General features: G+C 41.5%; 1 protein-coding gene across 9 annotated transcripts; it reads right to left on the bottom strand.

Moving 5' to 3' along the window:
• Positions 1 to 98: 98 nt before the first annotated feature.
• Positions 99 to 23072, bottom strand: LOC104152627 (pulmonary surfactant-associated protein A-like). 9 transcript variants are annotated; one of them, XM_068950611.1, is made up of 7 exons: positions 18923 to 23072; positions 18216 to 18293; positions 14559 to 17449; positions 12381 to 12501; positions 5797 to 5875; positions 5030 to 5118; positions 99 to 2979 (listed from the first exon to the last, which is right to left on the bottom strand). In XM_068950611.1, the coding sequence occupies exons 1-3, from the start codon at positions 19065 to 19067 to the stop codon at positions 17073 to 17075; spliced, it is 600 nt and encodes a 199-aa protein (XP_068806712.1). In that variant the 5' UTR covers positions 19068 to 23072; the 3' UTR covers positions 99 to 2979; positions 5030 to 5118; positions 5797 to 5875; positions 12381 to 12501; positions 14559 to 17072. The 9 variants fall into 9 exon arrangements, with proteins under 9 accessions (XP_068806712.1, XP_068806709.1, XP_068806710.1 ...); XM_068950608.1 differs by lacking the exon at positions 5030 to 5118 and having other exon boundaries at positions 18923 to 19117; positions 20485 to 23072; XM_068950609.1 differs by lacking the exon at positions 5030 to 5118 and having other exon boundaries at positions 18923 to 20588; positions 21908 to 23072.
• Between the last annotated feature and the right edge of the window lie 792 nt (positions 23073 to 23864).

Genomic DNA, 23864 nt, shown 5'->3' with positions numbered 1-23864 from the left:
AACGCAATAATTGGTATCAGAAATTTTCTTCTGCCAGGGGTTATCTGTGCTGGGAAAGGGCCATGCTCTGAGCTGCTTCTGGAGGTGCAGATCGGTCCCTGCAAGCAGAGCCAAGGTTGTTCTGGAAAAAAAAAAAAAAACTGTGGCTGCCAGATACTGCGGCTGCCGCTCGGGCTGAGCCTCAGAGGGAAAGCGCACAAGCAAGTCAGAGCTGGCTGGTAACAGAGCTGGGAATGGGCCAGGTTTAGGGTGAAGCTCTGGGGTTTTGGACCAGGGCTGATGGCTCAGCAGCGCTGGTGTCCACGCATGGTGCCTGGGCAGCTCTGGGTGCCGGCCCGGACTGCCCCGGCTTCAGGCTGGTGGTCCTCCCCTTCGCCACAGCACTCCCCTTCCAAGCCCAGGCCGAAACTGGGGCAGCCTTGACTGTTAGCACATTGAGGAACCTTTTAGCTGGTCACCCAAATTTCTAACAGTTTTAAACATGAATAGTTAGTTATCCCAGCAACTGTTGTTGCTGAGTCTTTTCCTGAAATATAACCCCCGGCCCCCCTCCCCCCCCATTTCTGCGCCAATCCCCTGCCTTGTGTGTGCTCTCTTCTACACACACGCGCGCACACATGTGCACACACACGCGCACACACATGCACAGAGACACATGCACACACGCATGCGTGCACGCACATACACATGCACAGACACGTGTGCGCGCGCACACATACACACACACACACACGCCCCCACATACACACAGGCACACACACACACACACACACACACACACGCACGCACGCACGCACGCACGCTCAGCAAAACCAAAGCCGCACAGTGAGAAGCGCGACGAGCAGAACGCCTTGGCTGCCAGCCACCTGGCGCTCAGTGCAAGTGAAGCTCAAAGACAGCACCGTACCAGAGATGCGGTTTATTTGTGGTGCCAGAGCTACAGAACAGTTGTGCAGGTGAATTATTATGAAATCTAAACACAAAGCTTTGTTATTGCTTTCTCAGTTTTCAGTTGAACCCGGCCTTGGGGTTTTGGGGCAATTTTCTTCTGTTGACCAAACAGTGAAGCCATGGATCTGCTGACAGCCAGCTCATCTGTTTGTGTTTTCTTTCTCTTCTTCACCTTTTCCCTACCCTGGTGAGTATCACAGAGACATAGGCAGCATAGTTACACAGTACATGATATTTAATTGACTTTTACCTCATTAAGCATTTACATAATTCACATATATATATAGAACATGATTTAGGAAAATTACATACTGTCTTTCAGGTATTCAAAATCAAAGGTTTACAATCTAGTCATTAAAAATCATAAAGACCATCAGTTGCTTTCAGGCCCAGAACCCAACCAGACGGTCACAGGACTCTCTAGTAACGCAGTGGAGAGTTACACCAACAGCAGGGATGAGCCACCTGCTTCGGCTGCTTACCGCTCAGGCGGGAACTCCAGTCAGTGTAGGTAAGAAAAGTGTTGCAGTCTTAAAGAAGAGCAACTGTTTTTCAGTCCTTGGTGGGTTTATTTATTTTTGGCAGACATAACCCATATCAAATGAAGTTATAATGTCCTTGAGTCTTTCCTTTCCAGCCAATACAGTATCAGCCATTGCTCAAATAAAAATCCTGAAGCACTGAGGCCTTTCCATTATCATTTTTCTACTGCTACTAAAAGAAAACATTTTTCTCCCAGGTATATTCACCTATTCTAGTGTCCTTCCAAAACCAACCAACAAAATGAAAGAACTCCACCACTGTTTTTTATGAGAAAAATCAAACCCATTGGTCTTGTAAAGTAACAGAAACGATTAAATCTGTGCATCAAAAATCCTACTAATGAACTTCACATAACATCAAAGAATTAGGCTGGAAGACTGTTATTTTAATATTGTGTATATTTTGAGCTAAAGATTGCTTTTGTTATACACTTACACATAAGCAATTTTGTTCTATTCCCACCTAAGTTATTATTTATATATGAGAAAGGACAGTCGAACCAGTAAGTTTATATGATACATTTAAAACTAAAGTGCACTTAATCACATTATTTCCCAGAGCAAATTTGCATAATCCAATTCAGGCAGATAATGACAGTGTGTTTGCATTAACTGAGAGCTGGTGGCTAGGCTGGTGCACCTGAGCGTCAGGCTGTCCCTCACACTGCATGGGGGTGGCTGTGTGTCCTTACACTCGGGCTACGCAAAGAGAAGAAGTCATATAGTAGGAAAGAAAAATGAAAAACATTTTAAGTCAACATGTTTTAAATCAGACAAAACAAGGACAAGATGCCTATTTATTGCACCTTTCTTTTCTTTTTTTTTCTTTAAAGTTTCACAGTAAAACTATGGTAAACTACTAGCTCCCCAGAGTATACTACTTGTTTTGCTACGTCCACCTGCATAACCATCAGTCATCTCGGTTAAACTTTTCGGTATTATTTACAGTGTTACTGTAAATAGGCATGCTTTTTTGAAATTAGATAAGGGAATAGAATACAGTACTATGCTTGCTTCTCTTTCAGGCTTCAGTCTATTATAATGCAAAAGAAGTTGTCAGTCTAGGAACCAAGCAAATACTAGTAACTGCAATGTAGCCAACAAACAAGAAGGCAAAGTGTTGAAAACTGTAGTAAATGACGAGAAAATTATACATATTCTGTTTTTACAGGAACTTGGCAGCAATAGATTGGGAAAAACATCACTTTTGGATGGATCCTAAGCAGTAACAGTGGTCCTGAGAGATTTTATTGTTTTGAACCATCCTTTAAAGGGATCCATGGTATTACCCTGTTTTAGGGCTGGCTTACACAGATCCATGCAATGAGATCTGAGGAGTATACTTCATTCTCCAGAGCACTATAGCAGCAGGGGGCAGAAACATGAGAAAACTCATTATCAGCACTGCAGCAAGAATGACCAGCAGTATTTCCCATGGTGCCAAGATCGTTTCCACCATGATTTCCTCAATGTCAAGAGTTTGAACCTGTAAAACAAAAAAAAGCTACTTCATTACTTTCTTGCAAAGTGGCATTATGAATATTCAGATATGCTTGTTTTACTTAGGGCTGTGAAAGAGAAGCGCACAAGTCAGGCTGAGGAGCAAGAGTCACTGTTACCTGACACAATGAAAGAGTTACTAAAGCTAGTATTTTTCAGTTTTTTTCAACTTCATTTCTCACAGTGGGACACTAGCTTGCTCTTTTGGCTTTTCTCATCAGCGTAGGCAAAGCCAAAGTGGGTCAGTGAGGGGGTCAGCAGGGGTTAAAGCGTTCAATATTTATGAGAGTGTGAATTGCCCAGTGTTGCAGTTACCGATATCATCTTGCACATAGGACTCACAGTTATCAGACTAAAAAAAGTTTTTGTTTTAAAAATGAATATGCTTAATAACTTTACAGCATTTATCTAACAAGTAAATTGCCTACCAAGTAGGTAAATAAATCAGATAATGAGCAGAGTTGATAAAATGTCTTGGGAGAGGGAGAAGTGAGATGGAAAGTAAGCAGGAGGCAAACTGTTTTTTCCATAGTTAAGGACTAAGTTTATATCAGGATAGTCTCCAAGTCCTTAATTAATACCCAACTCAGCATAACTGATCAATTAAGCAAAATTCAGACCCACGCAGTCTTGGAAAGCAAGGTTACTTGTGCATTGTTACAGAAAACAAAGTTATGCGGACGTCTATCACAGCTAAAGTATATGCTGGAAAGAAGGGAAACCTGTGCATCATCTGCCAACAGAACGAGTATTTCTCTATTTTTTTTTGTCTTTTCCTAAAAAATATGCATTAGAAACGTTGTGCTTGCCAAAGAGCTGCAATGGATACTCAGTAAATAATTATGTGCTACATTTGTAGAATAACTACAAATATATTTTAATGAAACTTGTTAAAACTTCCTAAAGCTGATTTCCATTTGAAACGGTTTAGTGAAGCATGTGAGTTTAAGATGCAGAAGGATTTTACTACCCAGTAAGAGGAGTGCACTTGCAGAGCAGAAGCAGCAGTAGTAAGTCCTGTGAGTTGAGTTATGTGAAGCAGAAAAAGTAGACCAGCTAGGCAAGAATTAAATCGTGCTAGGTTTTGATGCAAGGAGAAAGGACGAGTAATAGGTATGTCCTAGCAAACTGAGGGCTGGGTGGAACGCCTCAGGCCTGAGATCTACACAGCTGAGCACTGTAACAAAGCCAATGGGTGAATGTATAAAAGGTTGTGGCCAGGAGCTGAGTAGGGTTTTCTTCCCCAACCCCTTACCCTTCCAGCATGGCAGTAAGGATGTTTCCTGAAGGACTGCATTACTCCCTTCAGCCTAGGAATTTGGCCTAGATTTCACAAGAGAATGTTTAAGGTTTGTCCATTGCTGCTCAAAGTGAGTGATACAGCATGTTTCTGTCATTAAATCCTGACCCTTATAAGAAGGACAAGGCTGAAACAGGATTGATAGAACATGTTTATTTGGGGAGAGAGTAGAAGAATCAGAGTATGTATGGAAAACTGGTGAGCTACTAGCATTTTCCCACCTGGCTTAGGAGTGCTAAAATTGCCTTTAACAAAGATCTTTTTGTTTTGGTTCATGAAGAGAAGCAGCAGATGTTTGATAAAAAATCCTGGAGGATTTTGGTGATGATACTCCTTAATGAAGACTGGAAATCTGTTAGGTAGACTCTAGATAGAGCTTGTCTTGGCTGCTAAATAGATTTGACTCTGCTACTTAAGAGTCAAATCTTACCTCTCTAGTACCAATATTCCTTGTAGATTTTCCTCTTCTCTTTGTTTCTGAGAGAGAAACTTTGACAATGGAAAACTCATTCTTTTCCCAGACTTCGCGGAGTCTGGTGTCTGAGTCTGTCTGCAAAAGTGCAGAGACCTCCCTAGAAGCCTCAGCTCTTGCAAGCTGATGTCAAGTTTCAAAGTACAGATTAATGTCAACTCTAGCCAACTGTGGAATAGCAGGGAAGGTGCAGGTCCAACCTGCTTCACTCAGAGCCTGAAGCACACAGGTGACTGCTGCTGCTGGGCTAGCTGAACTGCATACCTGAGGCCGGCCGGGTACCGGGGCTGGAATGCTGCCTGCCAGGTTTGTCCCCCACAGTCACCTGTGCTCGGTGTCCCATGTTACCCGACCTATAACATAATTGTTTGGTTTTGTTCATTCTTCATCTGCTCAGACCTGCAATTTTTTCTTTACCAGCACTAACTAATGCAGGGTGTGTTCTTGAGCTCAGCAGGCCACGTGGTGTTTTGACCATATGGCATTCTTGATATATTTTTCCCTCTTTCCTCTGTTGATGTATAAAGGTAAGTGTGAGGCCTACCACTTATACCTGGGGAAGGCTGCTGTTGGGAAGAAGGGATATTTGTGCTCAGGGAGCTGCCTCGTACAGCTTCATAGCCGTGACACAAAGAACTGGTTTAGAAAGGCTGCACAAGGAATATCAGACACGGGCCTCTTGTCCTCGCTCCTCTATTCAGTTTTCTTTGTCCATCAATGCATTCCTTTAAATATCTTCATTTGTGACCTAATTTGTGTGTCTTGTTCCTGCCTTTGTTTCTCCATCAGGCATTTTCTGTTAACCTCTTGCTACTGCTACTTTTGTTTCCTTTTCCAGTTTTCATTTATGCTCTTGTTTATTACATTTAATCCTCCTCCTCATTCTCCTGCTTCATTTTGCTGCTGTTCTCCTGTTTAGCCAGGCAGTTATTCACAATCATTGTTCCCATGGGAAATCCCCTCTACCCATTTTGTTTTGTTGATCCCTCATTAGCAGTTGGCTAAGTAGGAAAAAATCCAGTGAGACCTACCTTCCCTGTTACCCACAGCAGCCTGATAACACTGGGAATGAGAGCAGCAGCAGCACCACCTCCCTTCCTTAAATTCTGGCTGTGAAAAAAGAACATACCTGTTAAACCTCCATAAAATGAACTTTCAGTGACCTTCAGTTGGACTAGACAATGTCAAGTGGGAAACAGAGGGACTGAGGCATCCTGGGCATGGAGAAGGAAGGAAGATGTAGCTTCTGTTTTCCTCCTCTACTGAAAAAGTGAGCCCAATGGTTTGAAGTAATGAAGGTGAGGTGTGCTCGAGCAATACAGGCAGGCACCATGGGGATGGGACCTCTCTGCTTCGTTCCTTGGTGAAGAAAAGACATAATCGGTCAGTATGCTTGGATAAAGGATTGCTGCACTGGCAGCAGCACCATTAGCAGTAAAATAAAGGTCAGGCAAGAGCCCTACGTGCATCTGTGGGAGAAAGCCCTTGCTTCAATAGGGATTCTGTCAGACTTGGTCTTTCTGAGGAGCTGAAATGCTTTGCAGTCAGAAAATAGCGTCAAGGATATTGCAGAGGCAATCTAGAAGCAGCGAGAGGATCTGTGATAGTGTGGAGCCAGCTTCAAGGAGTCAGGCTGTGTGGTCCAAGGCTATCAAGAGTAGTAGTTTACTTACTGAGGGCCTTATTACCAGCACTGTCAGGTACATCAGCTTTAGCTAAAAAATGGTAAAGCACCCAGAACAGCACCTTTTCTTGACACTGAGGTGGGTCTACTTAAAATATAGATGCTGCTTATTCTGCATGACATGTTGTGAGTGAATTATAGCAAGAGGAACGAAGAGGGCTGTGGGTAAGTATTGCATCAGTCAGTCAGCAGAGTGATTTGGTTGATGACTGCTGCTGATGGCTAATAACTCTGGTAGTAAGTCTTATTTAATGTTCTTGAACTGTTAACTTGTCCCTCACCCATTTATGCTGTGTCTCAGGGGGTTCTCAAGTTTTAAGGCTTTGGGCTCTTACCAACAGCCCAGGGGCTCAGATGATGCAGCTTGCTTTGCTGGTCTTTTGGGTTCTGAACATGTTAGGGACTCTTTATGACCAAAACTGCTACACTGCATATGACAAGGGGGTCATGTGCCAGTATTACTAATTTACACCATTTCCAGTAAGAAGTCTTAGAAATAAGGTGAATTTGTTACAGTGGAATCTATCCCAAATTGAAATATATGCACTGACACGTCATTTGGCTAAACTGCAGTGCTGTGCAATTAGTAGGTACTAATTAGTAGTTGGAAGCCACAACTCAAATTGCCTTTTTAAATGTTGTTTATCTGTGTCAGCCAGCCTCTACCTCATTCATATGAAAGACCTGGAATTGCTGTTCAGTCAATGAGGTATTTTTCACTTGTGGCAGTGTTTGTGCACAGGCTGTGCTGGTATGTGGTTAATAATATTTTCAAACAGCCAGGAGGCCCTCTGTCTTCCCAAACTTCCAAGGTCTGGTTACAGGAGAGTATGACTGAATGATTCAAAATGGCAGTCAACTAAAACATTGCTCTGGAAACACAAAGGCAGTGGTGTGTCTCTTATAGAGTAAACATACACTGTCACTGGATCTTTGTACGTTCATCTCAATGAAAATCCTTATTGGTGAATGTGAGTACATCAGATCTGGTCTCTAAACCACACAGGCAAAATACTTCGCCATGAAGGATGCTCTAGATCTACCCCTCAAATTTAACAACTGGATAGAGGAGGCCTTTGCAAGGATTGGAGATGAAGACAATAAATGAAAGGCAATAAATGACGACTTTAGAGAGTTATATGATACTGAAGGCACTTAGGGAGGGAAAAAATAGAGGCCTACTGGAAAAGGTGTGTGGTTTCTGGTTGTATGTCCCGCATTCAGTGCTTCACTTTGGATTTGCCTGAAGCTAGACAGATTAAAATTTTTCTTTCTGGACTATAGTTGATGAAGACCTATTTGTTTGGACTCTAAGTGAGGGATTTTCATAGCATGAGATGGCGAGAATCCTCTCCTAAAAAATCACAATTCAATCCTTTCACCCTCCAGAGAAAGTTAAATTGTAACTCTGTGACAGACTTCTGGAAATGAAGCTACATGCTTGATTAACTGCATATGTTTAATGTAATCTAAATTAGGCCTTGTAAAAACGCAGGTCTTGAAGACTGTGGATTACTTCACTGCTCCTCTTATCTTACCACAGATCCATTTACGAATTGTAATGTCTAAGATCACAGCACACAACTGTTGCTGAAGATGAGGGAAGCAGGAAACAGACTTGCTTTATAGCATATTTAGGGGGTGTACTTGTCTGCCAAACCACAGCCTATCACAGCATGGAAAAGCCAGGAAATATGCGGTTTGGGCCATTTGATCTGAAGCTTTAACTTTTGATTAGCAGAAATCAGCAGCTGTAGGCAGGAGGAGTGATTTACTCTGACTTAAGCTGCCCTCTTACAGTGAACCCGGTGGGCAGGGTGCAGAGGAGACAGCTGCCTTGTGGCTTCTGCCCTGCAGGGAATTTAGCCCAGTCTTTCCCCACCAGTTGAGGCTATTTAAGATTGCATGCCATGCCTTCCACAGGCTCTGCTATTTTCTTTGATTCTAGCTCTGTGTTAAAAAAATACCATTTTTTTCTGCTAATCTTGATTTCCCCCCCCCCCCCCCAAGTTACTCATTAATATTTTTCAATTTTAGAGAACTAACAATAGGGAAAACTTTCTGAAAACCCAGATGTATTTATCCCCCATCCAAGTTTTTCCCCCTGCCACAAATGGAAAAATAAAGCTACAGTTCCTCAGTGTTGTGATAAGGCCAAATGCTGAAGGTGTTGCAATAATGTTATGCAAAATAGGCTGATTTGCAGCATACAGAGGTACTGTAAAGTCTTAAAAGACAGCCTTCCTCTGCTCATGGGGGCACTGGAATGTGAAAAGGTCCCTGTGTGAGATGCCTGTGGGAGGTGATGATCTGCCAGGTGATGTTACTTGCTCTCAGTAGTGATTCCTCTGAAGATCCTCTGCACAGGGCAGAAAGATGGTCTAGTATCCAATTTGGCCTCAGCTTCAGAAATATCTATTTATATAATCTGTCTTCCTTCAGGCTTCAAAGTACTTGACTATCTTGTAATAACTTTTTTCTCTCCACTTGGAAAGGCCACAAATCTAGCACAGCTGACTAGTGCCTGGGAACAGAAAAAACAAATTTTAAAGATTCCTTTGGAAGCTCAGTAAATTCCTAAATGCAGTCACCAAAATGCAAGATAGATTGAAGTCCACAAGGCCCATTTCATAACAGCAAATTTAATTAAATCTTCTCTTTTCTCAGGATATCTTTCTCTCTCTCTCTTCTACTTTCTTTTTAGTAACTTCCTTCTCGTTAATCAGCATCTAATGTCAATCAAGGCACAAAGAGAGCAAAAGACTCAGTTGGAAACAAACACAAAATGCGGGTAACGACTGTTGGCCTTTCTTCATTTTCAGTTCAGATGTAAATAACTAATTCCTTCATCTTCCCCAATGCAGTATTTCAGTTTTATACCCATATTTACACAGTTCTGGTAAGAACAGAATCTGCGCAAGTCCTGTGACTCTTAGAGGATTTCTGCAGATGGAGAACCTCAGGTTGGTGGGAACCTCAGCACTTGCAACACTAGAACAAATTCCCAGTTGGTGAACTACTTAACACTCTTTTTACTGAGTTTTCTACTCAGTAGAAAACCTTGTTGCTAAATGTCCATAAAGCAAGCATAGACATACCTTAGGCTTTGACACTTGCTTGTAGGCTTGTGTGATTGAGTATTTATAGAAGCATACCAAGGAAATTAGCAGACTCTTGACTAATGTCCAAACAGGTGAATATGGTGTTTAATTTTGTACTGAGTGGTCTGCCCTAAGATTTTGTTTCTAATGTCACTGGAAATGCTTAGCAACTGCACTGGGCTCTTTTCTAGATGTTCTGTCACAGCTAGGGAACAAGATACTGACACACGCAGGCATATGGATCCCATGAATAAAAGCATCATTTACAGGGACTTGGCTGGGAGCACCTGTTAGCTGGGAGGCTTGACTTCGCTGTCTCTGAGGCAGGTAGCAGGGGTGGTATTTGTCATGTACCTCCTTAAGAAACCCCTATTTGCTGGCTGGCCTCTCTTCCTCATTCCACTTTAGGGAGGAAAGACAAACTACTCTTACATCGAAGAAAATGATGGTGGCTTTACGAAGGAGCAGCTTACTAGGGCAGGTTTCTATGAGAGCTCTAGTACAGTTGCTGCACCGCTCAGCAACGCATCGCTGAGAATCAGACCTTCCCTCTTCCTTCTCCTCCATCCCTAAAGGCGCGCTACTACTCAATATGAGTTTGGATTTACATTATTACTGAAACAGACTAAATCCAAGTACAGTACAGTACAAATGACTTCTGTGTAACTTGAGACTTTTAAGAATACTGGATCTTGCTCAACAGACTAGTCTGAGTAAAGAAAATGGGACTTGGCTTCTACAGTGCTTGATCACTAGCCTGCCTTCCTGGCAGGCAGGATGATAAAACGTGACATTGAGAGCGCTAACAAAATACATATTTGAAATTTTAGAGTCCAAATATTAATTATCCTCTTACACAAACATTTTTGATGCTTTAGTAGGTCTGCAGTCCTACTAAAATACACTAATTAAATGCACCCAGCTAAACCAGATGTGATATTGAATTTCTGGTATCTTATACAAACAGGGCTTATAGCTCTTTATGCAGGAGGGGCTTTATCTTCCAAATGTGAGAGCTGCCTGGTTAGACAAAATTGACTCCTTGTGGCTTTAGCACAGTTGGCGCGGCAGAACACGTCCCATTTTGCAAAGATATAAACATCTTTCCTGCCATGCACATAGGTATTCTAATGGAAGAACAAATACAAGGGCTAAAACAGCAACAACTTGTTCTGCTTCCTGTTCTACTAAGGTTGTGATTTAAATCTTTAGACTTTAAATGGGGTAAACAAGTGTTACTGTGTACCTGTTCTCGAATATAACTGCCAACTTCCTATTAATATTTAAAAATAATTACACATGCCTAGACCTGTCTTCTGGAGAGGTAATCACTGCTGTGACGTCTGCACTGTGCCTTGTAATAACTGCGCCACTACTAACTACTATAGACCAGGACTACTATAAACCTGGAAACTCAGCAGTTCCTATACTACTTTTGTGACCGTGTATGTTATAACTGGATGCAGCACATGGGAAGAAAGTGAAAAGTTCTCAAATCTGAAGTTCCTGCTGAGTGTTATATTCAAATGGAAGGTGATAGTCAAGAAATAACTGTTACTGCAAGTAAAATGTAATAAAAAACAACTTGCAAAAAACAAATCAAATTCCTAAGTTAAATTCTGTAGAGAAAAAAAAAACATAGTTCAACTATGTAAAACCCCAAACAGATATAATAACATACTGAACTGATCCCTCAAGGGGCAAAACTTTTCAAATAGAGTAACAAAGGTCATACAGAGGTTTGAAAATATTAAATCATAAAGCATTCAAAGAAGCCTCACTGAAGCTTCTTGTGTCATAAACGCCATCTACAAGTCACAACTGAATAAAGTGATAATTATAGCAAATATTTCAGTATTCATTTTGAAAGGATTTCAGCCTCTTTCTAAAGCCTCTTGTAGTTTGATTACTTTTAAGTAAAGCCTCTGTCTGTTTAGCACTCTGTGAGTAAAGTCACTAACTGGATGCAAATCTAGCTTATGGCTTGGGTACAGAAATGTAACCTGCTGTGCATCAACAAAAAAATAGAGAGAAGACAATTTAAAAAAAAGAATGATGAGGATACAGCATAGTTAACGCAAAGGCAGTGTAGAACACAGGGATTTTACTGCTAGTGCCTTTAGGTGCAGTACGCTTCAGCTTGCTTTTCCATGTAAGCAGGTGACCACAATGAAAGGTCAAATATTACAGATAAGTGCTTCCCTGGTGCTATTTAAAATATGCACAAATCACTTTTTCTAGATATGTAAATTCTGATTGATTTTTCTCATATTTGATCTAACAAGGCAGCTTTATGTGTTACCTTAGAGTTTCTGGCACATGCCTGTTAGTATTCTGACTCTTGAACGTTTTGCAGAGAGGGACTATATACGCCTGTAAGTAAAATAGACTTTTCCTATTCTGAAATGTTCAGACTTTAAACACTTTTGAATGAACTTATACAAGCTGAAAGCCTGTTAACTTTATAGGGAAAATAAAGGTTTGTCAGATGCAAGGTACTTGTAGACCCAACTCCATAACTTTCTAGCCAAGTGACCATTTTGCTATTAGTGAACTTAATATAAACTGCATACGTGGGAACTTTGATTTTTTCCTCTTCTCCCCCCTCCCCTGCAAGCCACCTCTTAACCAAATTAGAAATAACTTACTATCTATCTCCTTGTTTTTGCAGAAAGGTTAGTAAGTGCTTGAATTTGAGTTGAATGTTTGTCTCTTTCTCAAACTGACTATCTGAAGTAACTTCTGCCTTTCTCTAATGCTGAATGCAGGAAAGGTGATGAATTTGAGTGATGACTCTGCAGGAATTCTGCTCTTTCCTGTCCACTCTTACCTTCCTAGTGTCCTAGAGGTGCCGTGCAAATCTCACAGATGAAATTGGGTTGCTTTGCATGGGCTTCCATCGTTGGCTGTCAGGTAGCAAGAGCGTGTTAGAGAAGGTGGTGTTCGACCTGCTGGAGAAAACGAAGGCGATGAGAGCAGCGCTCGCCACAGACGGCGTGAGTCTCCAAGGCAAGCGCAGCAGACCGCACAGGTAACTGTTTGTACAGTAGTGCCTGTATCACCTCCCACTTGGTTCTTAAAGTGGCACAATCCTTTTCAAAGACATAATGAAGCAGTCCCATCTTGACCACAAACACTTACCGTTTGTTGAAGATCAGTAAAACAATAGTTGGCTGTTCATATGTGATTAAAAGCTGCTTTAGGAGACAGTCACTTGTAGACAATACATGATGGTCCTTTTTTTGCCAGGAAATCACTTCAGCTTTCTCTATAAATCATCTGATTTACACAGAAGTCTGATCAGCACATGCAGCCTTCAGAGTATGAAGGTTGGTACCGCACATATTACTGCAGGTCCAAGGGGGTGCAGGGAGGGGTGCATGTGCCCAACCCTCCTTCAACTAGGTATTTTGGTCCAACACGCTTGTTCCTTTCAAACTTAGCTTTATTTAAATCTTTAAAAAATCATGGCTATGGTCAGGCTGCTGCAGTACCTATTGCACTGAGAGGAAACCACTAAACCCATAGAAACCTTTTCATAGGCTTTTCTAAGCCAACTCTGGTCCCAGTACGTATTTTCATGGAGGTGGCATCCCACAAGGCTTAAACTGGCCTTTTTATCTGTCCCCAGGGCTCCATCTATCACTTGTCTGACAAGAAGGAAAGATGTGAGGGCCAAAGTGCAGCCTGGGTAAAGAACTCTTTGGGGACACTGAAGTCTTTACAATTATCTTCTTGCAGTTGGTATGTTATATGTATTTGAGTGGGCCTCTGTTTGCACCTACCCAATCCATGTTATCTTGTTGAAGTTCAGTCTTTAAGTACCTCTTTTCAGGACTCAAAGTCAGCTAACTTGCAATATTTTTTTAAAAAACTCTTAGAAACAGCACAAAATATGAGTTAGGATATTTTTTACAGGAAACAATGATCAGTAAGAATCATTCTTTGTATGTAATGGGTATTTTTATGGATTTCTAAAACAAAAGTTTCTGAAAGTCATTTACCTTTGGGGAAAAAATACTTTTTTCCCCGCTGTACAAGGAGAGAAGGATAAATGAGGAAGATTTCCCCCAAAACTTACATGCATCTCACTGCTGATATTACCTGATCTGGCCAAACACATGTTCCTTTTTTTCCAAGCTTCTTGTCATGAAATCTGCTTATCTCTATCTGTTTTCCCTAAAGCTATTAAGATTAGTAAGATTTTAAATCTGACATAGTCCTGGTGGTGGTGTCATTACCATGACCTTTGTAGAAGTGGTGCTCTGCATTAGCTGAAAATTGGACAACAAATCACTGTTTGGATTGTCAGCAAGCTGGGTAGGGTGTGAATACCTGTGCAATACCTATGTGTACTGGTAAATACATGGTTAACCGAGTGGCAGTCACATAAGGCATAACTAGTGTTTAAGTTCAGGACAGCGAGTGGATCAGGCTTTTAAAACAAGTTCATAAACATTTTGGAGAACAACTTAGAAGGAAACATAGATGATATAGTTGCCTGGTCTGGGTGAATCCTCTTTTTACAAGCCAGACAATGCCATGCTTCCCTCCCATTCAGATTTAGGAAAATTGGTGCCTAAACCTCAACTTCTGCTTTTGGGGTGAGGAGGGCCCAGACTGCTGGTTCAGACCTCCTGCTGCAGGCGGGTCGCTAGAGGGATGAACTCTGGGCAGGGTGAGAGAGAGAGACTTTTGTTCAAGGTTTTTGATTCTCATCGAGAACCACAAGTGTGATGCGACAGGGTTAGCATCTTCAGCTGTGGAGTAGCATGTCAAGTGCTTCACCCCTGCCAGGGAGCCCCCAGCAGGAAGTGCCCAAAGGCTGGGCAGCAGGGAGCATTGCTGCTGCGACACATGTTCATCTGAACTACGCTTAGGGCAGCAACGACGTTTCATATACTCACAATACACTCAAATTTTGCCATGGGCTCTGCAGATAAGCAGGGAGATGTTCTGATACTGAGATCTAAACTTCCGAAATAGATGGCATAAAATAAAAACTTACCATAGCTTTAAATGTTCGGAGGCTTCAACGCTGTTCTCAGGCTGACATTAATCATTGTAAACTTTTCAAACTGTACTGGAATATGATGAGTGGAAAACTACTGTTACGAGCTGATGCCTGGGTTCCTGTTTCCTCGTGCTTGGCGGCACGGCTCATTTCACAACAGGAGTCACGCAAGGCTGAGGCTGCGGGCGGGGGAGCTGATGGGCGCAGATGGATCCTAGTAAGCTCTAAAACTTTTGTGAATAATAGTAAGAATATAGTTTGAAAGTAAAAGTCCCTACGGACTTTTGATTCCCATTTCCCCTCTACATACCTGCTTCAAACTCTGTTAACATAGCAACGTGACAGTCTGCATAGACCTTATGTGATACAGGATTCAGCGGTGGTGTATGTTCTGGCTAGGTTGTCCAGAAATAGGGTATTAGTTAATAGCAAATCTCCTCAAATGCCAAGTAGATGCACTGGATAAACTGAGGATTTTGCGCTCACAATATTTCTTTATATAGCTTGAGATAACTTTACTGATCCACGAACAGGGAAACACAATCCTGTTTAATACGTGTTGGCATGACGAAAGATCTGAACATTGCTAGAGTGCATGTATTAAGCAACTTATGGAGGCAGGCAACCTGCAGACCCCACATTGTTCAAACAGCAAGATGTCTTGATTTGACACTAGTCCTGTTGTACTAATCATCCTAAATAAATACTCGTAAGATAAGTTGTTTAATTTGCTCAGAATAACATCAAGAATGATGTTATTCACAGGCTACAACATCAAGCAGAGGGTTGAATTGCGCCAGGAGGACCTATGCCTTATCACAGAACAGGTGGTGAGAATGTGCACTCAAAATATTTGACCAATTGAATTTAAGCCAGCTCAGGAATGCAGCGCGCACACAGCTGTTGACCTAGAGTTAGAGCAACGTGTTTGGCTACGAGGCTCGAAGCATCTTGCTCCGAGCAGGCCCCTTCTGTGGCTGCTGTTTGCGCCAGCCGCCAGCTCTCCTTCCTCTCCTCCTCAAGCCCCAGTTACTTGTATACGCTGACTGTTGTGCCTCCCTGTCCAATGGAGGGCGAAAGTAGCAGGTCTGGCTCTAGAGCTTGTTGTTTCCTTGCTCATCTCTGTGTGACCGTGCTAGAGCTGACACTGCTTACATAAGTAAGTACAGCTGATCAAGGAAACATTTGGTGCGGTGTATATGGAAAGAAGCCATGCCCACAGACCAGATCAGCTTTTTACATCATGTCCTCGTGGAGTGTATGCAAAACCCTCGTTGTCTAAGCTATGTTGGAGGGACCTGCTCAAGAGGAAGGAGAAAAAAAAAACATAGAGATCTCTGGATGTGCATGTTGCACGCCACAGTTGTGCATTCCCAACCTCAGGAATACTCAGCTTCAGGAGAGCATTGTACCCCAGTAACAAAATTGTTCAGAAAGCTTTGTCTTAAACAATCCGTCAGCGTGAACTGGAGGCGGCAGGTTTTGAGCAGATTCTGTAACGAGCGCAGAAAATCGCCTGCTGCCGAAACACAGGTGTCTGGTGATCTTAGCTGCATGGGAATCCCAAATGAGTTTTGCAGTGTAGCTCTGAAAATGCCAGGTATCTTAATCCCTCTACAATCTAGCAGAAAAAAGTTGACCTCACCCTGGCTCTACTCATCTTTCCAAACCACTTGGGCGCTGCATCGTCTTTGCTCCTGTTTGGTTTCTTCCACAGCACATCCATGTGATGTGGGACCTCGAGCTTCTTGTGCTGACCTCACTCAGTCAGGAAAGGGATTATGAGTTGCTGGAGGGGCTCGAGTGAGGTGGTTCCTGACCACCACTTCGCAGGTGTAAGAGGGTCAAAGACCTGGTGGTGCCGAAGCTTTCCCATGGGAAATCTAAGGTGGGTGAGACCTCCTTGTGCTTCTAGCTCTAGGCCGCACCAGCAGCACTGCTTATTTCTTCCTTCAAGGGGTTGGTGTTTGTGATGCAGGTGAAAAGAGCCAGAGAAAGGCAGGTGAGCAACAGCAGTGACGGCAGCAGTAGCTGTATGTGTAGGTTCGGTGAGGGAAATTTAGGAAAAGGGATCAAAATACACTCAGCTTTGAGGCTCACTGATAAAAGGGGGCCTGAAAACTCTTGTGCCAGCAAGTCACCTTTTTGCTGTTGCTATATAAGGCAGTGGATTAAGTAAGCGAGCAGTAGGGACCCACCAGCTTTGTGCTGACCGCAAGAGATTTGTCTGTCATAAATGTACCTAAACATAGGCAGCCCTATCAAGAAACTCAACAGGCACAGGAGAATCAACAACAAACCACACAAAATGGGCGCTGCTTTTGTTATAAGTAATCTCCTCTTTGTGGCTGGCGTTTGTTTAAAAGCCAAGTCTGGATGGCCAAGAGTGACTTTTATTTTTCATGCTGCATTATGGGAGTTCACTAACTACAAATGAAGAAAGAATGAACAGGAAAGAGTATTTCGGGGATCCCGCCAGGCACTGCGAAACAGCAGGAGAAGGAAGCACTAAAACTGACAGACAATGAGGTGATTCTGGTTGCACTTTTTGTCATTCCAAGTGCCATCAGTGTACATCTCCACACACTCCTCTTTCCCTTTACCAGAAGGTTCACTTAAATACCAGTTTGTATAATTCAGTTCTGCACCGCTGAGGGAACGGAATTTGCCTGGAATTACAGACTGCTTTATCCCCAGGTAGGCATACTTATTAAACTGTTTCACAAAGTACAAAATGGCAGCATTCTCGCCCTGGTTCCCTGGGGTGGCAATGCACCCCCCAGCCTGTTTGCATTTTTGCACTGTAGTGTAGAAGTCAGCTGTTTTCCCGTTGGTAGCAAATATTTTTCTTCCAGACGCTGTTATCTTCCCTTCCAAATAGAGGACTGCAAGATCAAGTGAAAGATGTTAATCTTTTTTGCATTGTTTTGTGGTCGTTTTGCTAGCAATAGTAATTCCCACTGTCTCTATTCCTCCATAACTTTAGATTTAACCTATGAAGAAGGAAAGGAGAGGAAAACTTGAAATCAAAGCTACACCCTACAACCCAGAAGAAATCTGAAAAGATGAGGGGACAAAAAAGGAATAAATACTTACAGATAGATAGACAATGGAATAGCAGAGGCACCAAAGAGGTTGGAGAGGAGGGAAGGAAATGAGGAGTTATTCATTTAGACAAAGTGCATAATTTTTTCTTTGACTCTAGCCCCGTACTCTAAGTTCTTTCAGATGGCTTACAGAGTATAAAGGTACGCCAGTACTTCAGTGAGTAGGACCTTAGATATGATCTTGTTGTGATTATTATGTTTGGTTTTTTTTTAGCATTCAGTTTATTTGCACTTCTTAGCATGAGATGCCCTTGGAGCACTTCTACATGGGCAAGGATTTTAGTTTGATAAATGTTTCTGATTTGTTTACATCCATATTTTACTGCTGTTACCTAGGCATCTCTCACTAGTTATGGAAAAATAATTTTCTCACCTCCCTCCTACCACTTGTAACTAACCACTGTCCTGTCTTTGAGGAACAGAACATAAAAGCTATGCATCAAAAACTCAGAAAATTCTGCCTTTTTCTAAGAAACTATTTTTTACACATCTTGTGTATGCCCACTAATCCAGTTACAGCTGAAACGAAAGGCAGATGAATTACCGCCTTCAAGTCTGGAAATTCGAGATCCTAATTGAAGGATAACGTCTTCCATTTCATTATTATCGAACGATGGGAAATCTGAAAATAGAAACAATTACCACACTTCAGTTTACTTTTTCAATCTTGGATTTCAAGTAGATATAGTTGTGTGAAATTAATATGAACTTCTAAAATGTTCTGTGTTTGTTCTGTTTTAGTTTAAATCTCTGATTTAAGTAAGGCATCTTTTCACACAGTGATATTTGTAAAGATAGGAAATAAATTCTTGGAAACTACCTGTGGAGCAGTGCTGCTCGTGGAAAACTCTAATTAGCAAACCCTGAACTGGTCTTCGCTCTACAGGGGCAAAAGACTGGCAGCTGTGCAACAGGTTTAGCTGATATTTAATGGCTTCTTGGGACGCTGACACAGTCCTTCAGGCTGTTCAAGCACTTCCTTGCTGCTCACATAACTCAAAAATGAACTAGCAAAAAAGTTTATGTCCCTATGCTATGGAAAATGATACCCTTTCCTCTATGAACGAACCAGTCAAAATCGTTAAGTAGGAGGGATATAAACTTCTTTATACAGAGGCACTAATAAATACCTGATTATTTTCTATCAAGTAGAACCCATAACAGATTATACCACATAACACCTGGTTCATGAAGCATAAAAGATGCAATACAACAGTACATCTAGATAAAAATAGAGATAACTGCAGATACCTGATATAAAGGCTTCAGCTATCCCATCTTCAGGCAAGCCTGTGAAACCAGGCACAGGAGGAATTCCTGCAGGGTTACCTTGAGCATAGCAGGTGAGCAAGAAAAAAGCCACTCCGAAGACTTTGTGGAACTGTGGTGACAGCATTATTTAACACCCACTGTAAAACAGACTATTCTACTCTCCAGTGTAGATTCCTGTGTTTAAAAACAGCAACATTCAAAATTTTGCTCTTTGGGGTTGAAGTTTTTGTACCACAAGCTTTGCCCTTGGTGAAATGAACATCACTGATAGAGCTATAAAGTTATGTCAAATAATTCAAATATTTTCTCCAAAAGAAGTAATCTATCTTACAGTCTACTTAAGAGTCTAAGTTATAGAGCAAAAAACCCCTACACCCTTCAAAACCATTCTTTTTTGTAGAGCCAATACTACCATATGCCATTTTTCCCCATGAGAAAAGCTATAGCTTTTGTTAATTTTACAGAAGAGCAATAGACACACCTGCTTTAGTGAGAAAAGCCATGTTAAGATAAAATGGGATTCATTGTCTTAATCATTTGTTTTAAGAGGGGAAACAATGATTAACGCTTATTCTTTCACTAAGATAAGAATCTGTCTTTTAAAGTATCCAATCTCAAGTGACATCCTCAATAACTGTAGGCTAAAGTATTAATGAAAAAAAAAACATTAAAAAGCAATGAAAAAATCAGAAATGGAAAGGTTTGTGATACAGTTTAAGCAGAGTTCAGTTTGACTTAAACTGAAGTCTGTTTAAAGATGTTCAGCTTACCTAGCAGCTCCAATACGAAATAAGAAAGGCTCATTACATGGTCTAATTTATAGGGCCTGTAACTTGAGATTTTTGTTATCTATGGGAGCATGTAATATGATATGAATTTGCATACGAATAGAAATGTCAAGAACTTTAACTTGGATGACAGGGATTTGTTTTCTTCAAGAGGTAAACACACTTAAAATGTGAGGAAAATATTTGAGGGTACTTTTCTGTTTTGTAGAAACACTTTCATGTTTAAAAAAAATCCTGCAGTAAAACAAAGCTATTTGTCAAGACTTGCTGGAAATCCTTAATGATGTTCAACAAAATTCCCTTGTAAATGTTACATTGTAAATCTCACTGAAGATAATAAAAACCATGGAGTTCATAGGAAATATAACATGCACCAGCAGCATCTCTACAATACTCCTCTTATTTTCATTAGAGACCAAGGATCATCAGTGACAATTATTGAAATCCTGTGGATAAACAGAACCTAATAACAGCAGAAACAAAGCCAAAAGGCAATCGTACCTCTGTGGCATATGTAGAGGTAAGAGCCACAGAAGCCCATACTTAAATAAGCTACCCAGTTCCTCTAAGGGAAGCCCATATCTCACAAGTATATCTCAACTGTATAACGTAAGAGGTGCAGGGATGAGCACTTTGAGGGAAGACGGGGAACACCAGCACCATCCACGGTGGCGGAAGCAGCTGCTGGAGCACGCTGAGCCTGGATCACCTCCACGGGCGCAGCAGACCTGTGCCCTGCGCTGCCACACTTACCACAGCAGGCGAGGGGGAGGCCTTTGCCACCGGCGCTGCTCCCACGCAAGCCTGATGAATTCCCACAGCACTGTTTAGCGAGTGTGCTGCAAAGGGCACCCGTCCTGTGAAAAATAAATAAGCACTACACAGTCATTTGTACCCCTGATAGAAGAGGGCCAATTTAAATTTGCATGATTAACTTTTGTTTAAAGTTTCCCACTAAATTTAGAATTTCCTAACTTCTGAGTGTTTGACCTAGTGCTCTTAACATTCTTTTGACTGCTTTTGGCTCATGTTTTCTAATTGTTTTATGGAAAAAAAAAAAAAGGAGAATGTGAGGACATGCTGTTATCTGGGGTCCAGAGGAGCCCTAGCAAAGGTCACCTGCAGAACTTGGACCTTTGAATCGATGGTCAGGAGAACTTCAGCACTTGAACTGTATCTGGGAGAAACTGCAGTTTGTGCAAGGGCGAGATGGGATGTGGCATGGCCTCTGTTAAAGGACTGCACACATACTGCCAGATGGCTTAGGAAAGCTGGAAACGTTTTCCTGTGCAACAGACTCCCTTCGAGAAGAATCGGTGTTGATTTGATAAATTCTAAACTTCTTGACTTTATCAGTATATGGATAAGATGGAGCAAGCAGAAATAGATACTTCTACATACTCATATTTCTATTATGATTGTTTATGATCAATAGCCTGATACAATATTCTATATAATTATCATAAATATAATTATGGTAAATTATTTGCTGATCTGGATTTGAGCAGCATATCACAGAAGCTCAGCAAGACTCAAGGATATTTTAGACAAAACTGATCTAGGACAAACAATTTTTGAGTAGTGAGGCAAATTTTCTTCCATGTTTCTGCATCTATTATTGAGACGTTTTATAATTACACTGCTAGTGAAGCAAATCAAGGAGATTCTGAGATTAGGTTCAGTGTTACACAATGTAGGTAGGTAAATACAAAACACGCTAAGGACAGAAGTTGGTCAACACTACTTTCCTAGCTGCTTAAAGAAATACAGACACTAGACTTTAGTTTGAGTTTATGGAACTGGGCGTGTGTTTCTTCTACAAGCCTGTTTGTTAGCTTTTCCTCTGCATACTTAACCCCCTGAAAGCTGATTTTTTCCCTTCCTGGTGCTAGTCCCACCTCAGATAACCTTACGAATTCTTCCCCTATTCTCTCACCTTGTATTTAAAGGGCTCCCCAGCCCCATTTACATTTTCTGTTTACACTGCTACTATGCTGTTCTGCCGCTGCTGTTTCCATCCCACCTCGCTACCACCTTGTCCTGTGCTTTCTGCAATCCCCTTTTCTCCATATGCTCTTCCAAATCCTTGCCAGACTGCCCCCAACAGCTCCCTTATGCCCGGGACTATCAGGAAGAGCACAGAGCATGTAGGACCTCCCGCATACTTGCCGCTCACCTCTCAACCCTGGTGTCTGGCAGCATGTCTCATAGGAGGAGTACTGAGGCTATTTTTGTTAAACTTTGAGACGAGGAAGTAAAGAATCCAGCAGGACATGGACATCCAAAATGACAACTTTCAGCATGATTTTTTTTTGTTGAAGTTATGAGCAGCATTTTAGAGCAGAAAGTTTTAATTTTACCACAGCCACGTGATTAGTGCATGTTGATGCCTCTGCCATCTTGCTCCACTGACTTAGGTTACACGTGAAGGATCCAAGTGAAGGTCCCTGGGACAGCACGCAGCATAGCTCCATTGGGAGACAGAAAGAAACAATAGTTTTGTGTTTATAACAGGTGGAAAGTAACAAAACATCTCACCTTTTAAATGATTCTTAATAACAAAACAGGATTCTAACGGGAGGGAGGAAAAAAAAAAATCCAACTCATGCTTATGAACCAGACGAAACAAATTTTTCCATACAGTCCGCAATTGTCCTCTGTCATCAATTGACTGCAGAGGAAGGTTAAGTTGCTCATTGCAGCCTTTACTACTGTAGCTACCCTCACGGCACCTTGCTGCGAGGGTTATGGTCCCTTGGTGTGTGGTTCCTGCTGACTCCTGCGCCACAAAGGCAGGGGCGCCCCAGCGCTGCCGTCCAGGCTTCGCCTGGCACCGCACCTGCCTGCTTACCTGCAGCCAAATTCCATCAAACACAAGTTTCCTAACTGGGCCTTAGCTCCAGCCCACGTGCCCTTATCATTCTGAACACTGGCTAGTCAAATTTCCAAGCGTGCTGTATTGATCGTGCTTTAAACCTGAGCCTGCTTGTGTAACTGTGGGTTAATACCATTTTATAACTGTTGGTTTCTACTTCAGATAATGAAATTTACCTGCAGTCTGACTCTCTTTCAGGCCCAGATAAATATATCTGTTAAATCATTGCACAATACTCCCACGAACATTGTTTTCCTCTGGTTCACGAGAGTTGTGACAGGGCCACTGCCGTTTCAAAACCAGTTAACAAATTTCCTAGTGGCAAATATTTTTTCTCCCATTTCCACTTACTGTTTTGCTAATGAAAAGTCACACGTAAACGTAAAAATGTATGATTAACCCTTACCCTGCTTTGTACTCGCAGCGCTACTAGGATGTTGTAGCATCAGGTACGCGTATTTTTCCATCATCGATGGTCTCCTGGAAAAGAGAAAAAGAATAAACGTCAAATTTTTAATACTTAGCTTCCAGATTAAACGTGCGCACACACACACACACACACACAAACACACACGTAAAGGAGTTACTGATCATGATTTATACAGGATGGGGTAGCCCTCCTACCCTGTATCATATCCTATCAATTATTATGTTCATTTAAGGTTGAATTTGAAAATAATTTTTTCCAAGAACTGTGGGGCTTATTTTCACAATTTTTCCAAAAAAATCAGAAAGCCAACAAAAATATATTTAGTTGCTTTATCTAAGGTCAGTTTCTTTACATGCAGTTGGGATTATGGGGTGGGGGGGAAGAGAGATTAGCCAGACAAAAGCCACCAATATTAAATATGCTTTAATTAATAACAATTGTATTGGACCTCTAATGTGATGCACAACCAACTTCACAAGAGACTTAATTTTTCTGACCTCTTTATGTGCACCAAGACCTTACTTCTCCAAAATCTGATTCTATAGCACTTGAGAAGAGAAAAAGTTATTGTCTAAATTGAAAGAGCTTACTGTTAGGCTGTTTTTCTGTAGCAAAGTATTATAAATTAAAAAAAAAAAAAAGAAAGACTAAATTGACTTTTGCCTGGCCTGGTCATTATGCACCAGCAATTATTTTTGCTTGCTGTATTTTTAAGGAAAGATTTTATCAAATTCATTTATCCTTTAAAAACAGATGGAGAAACAATTTGTTCTGCTTCTTTTTGCCCTGCTTTTTTCCCCCCATTTTAAAAAAAAAGTTCTTCATTAA

This window comes from Struthio camelus, chromosome 7 (assembly GCF_040807025.1).
Source record: "Struthio camelus isolate bStrCam1 chromosome 7, bStrCam1.hap1, whole genome shotgun sequence".
NCBI lineage: Eukaryota > Metazoa > Chordata > Aves > Struthioniformes > Struthionidae > Struthio > Struthio camelus.
This window is presented reverse-complemented; position numbering and strand designations above follow the sequence as displayed.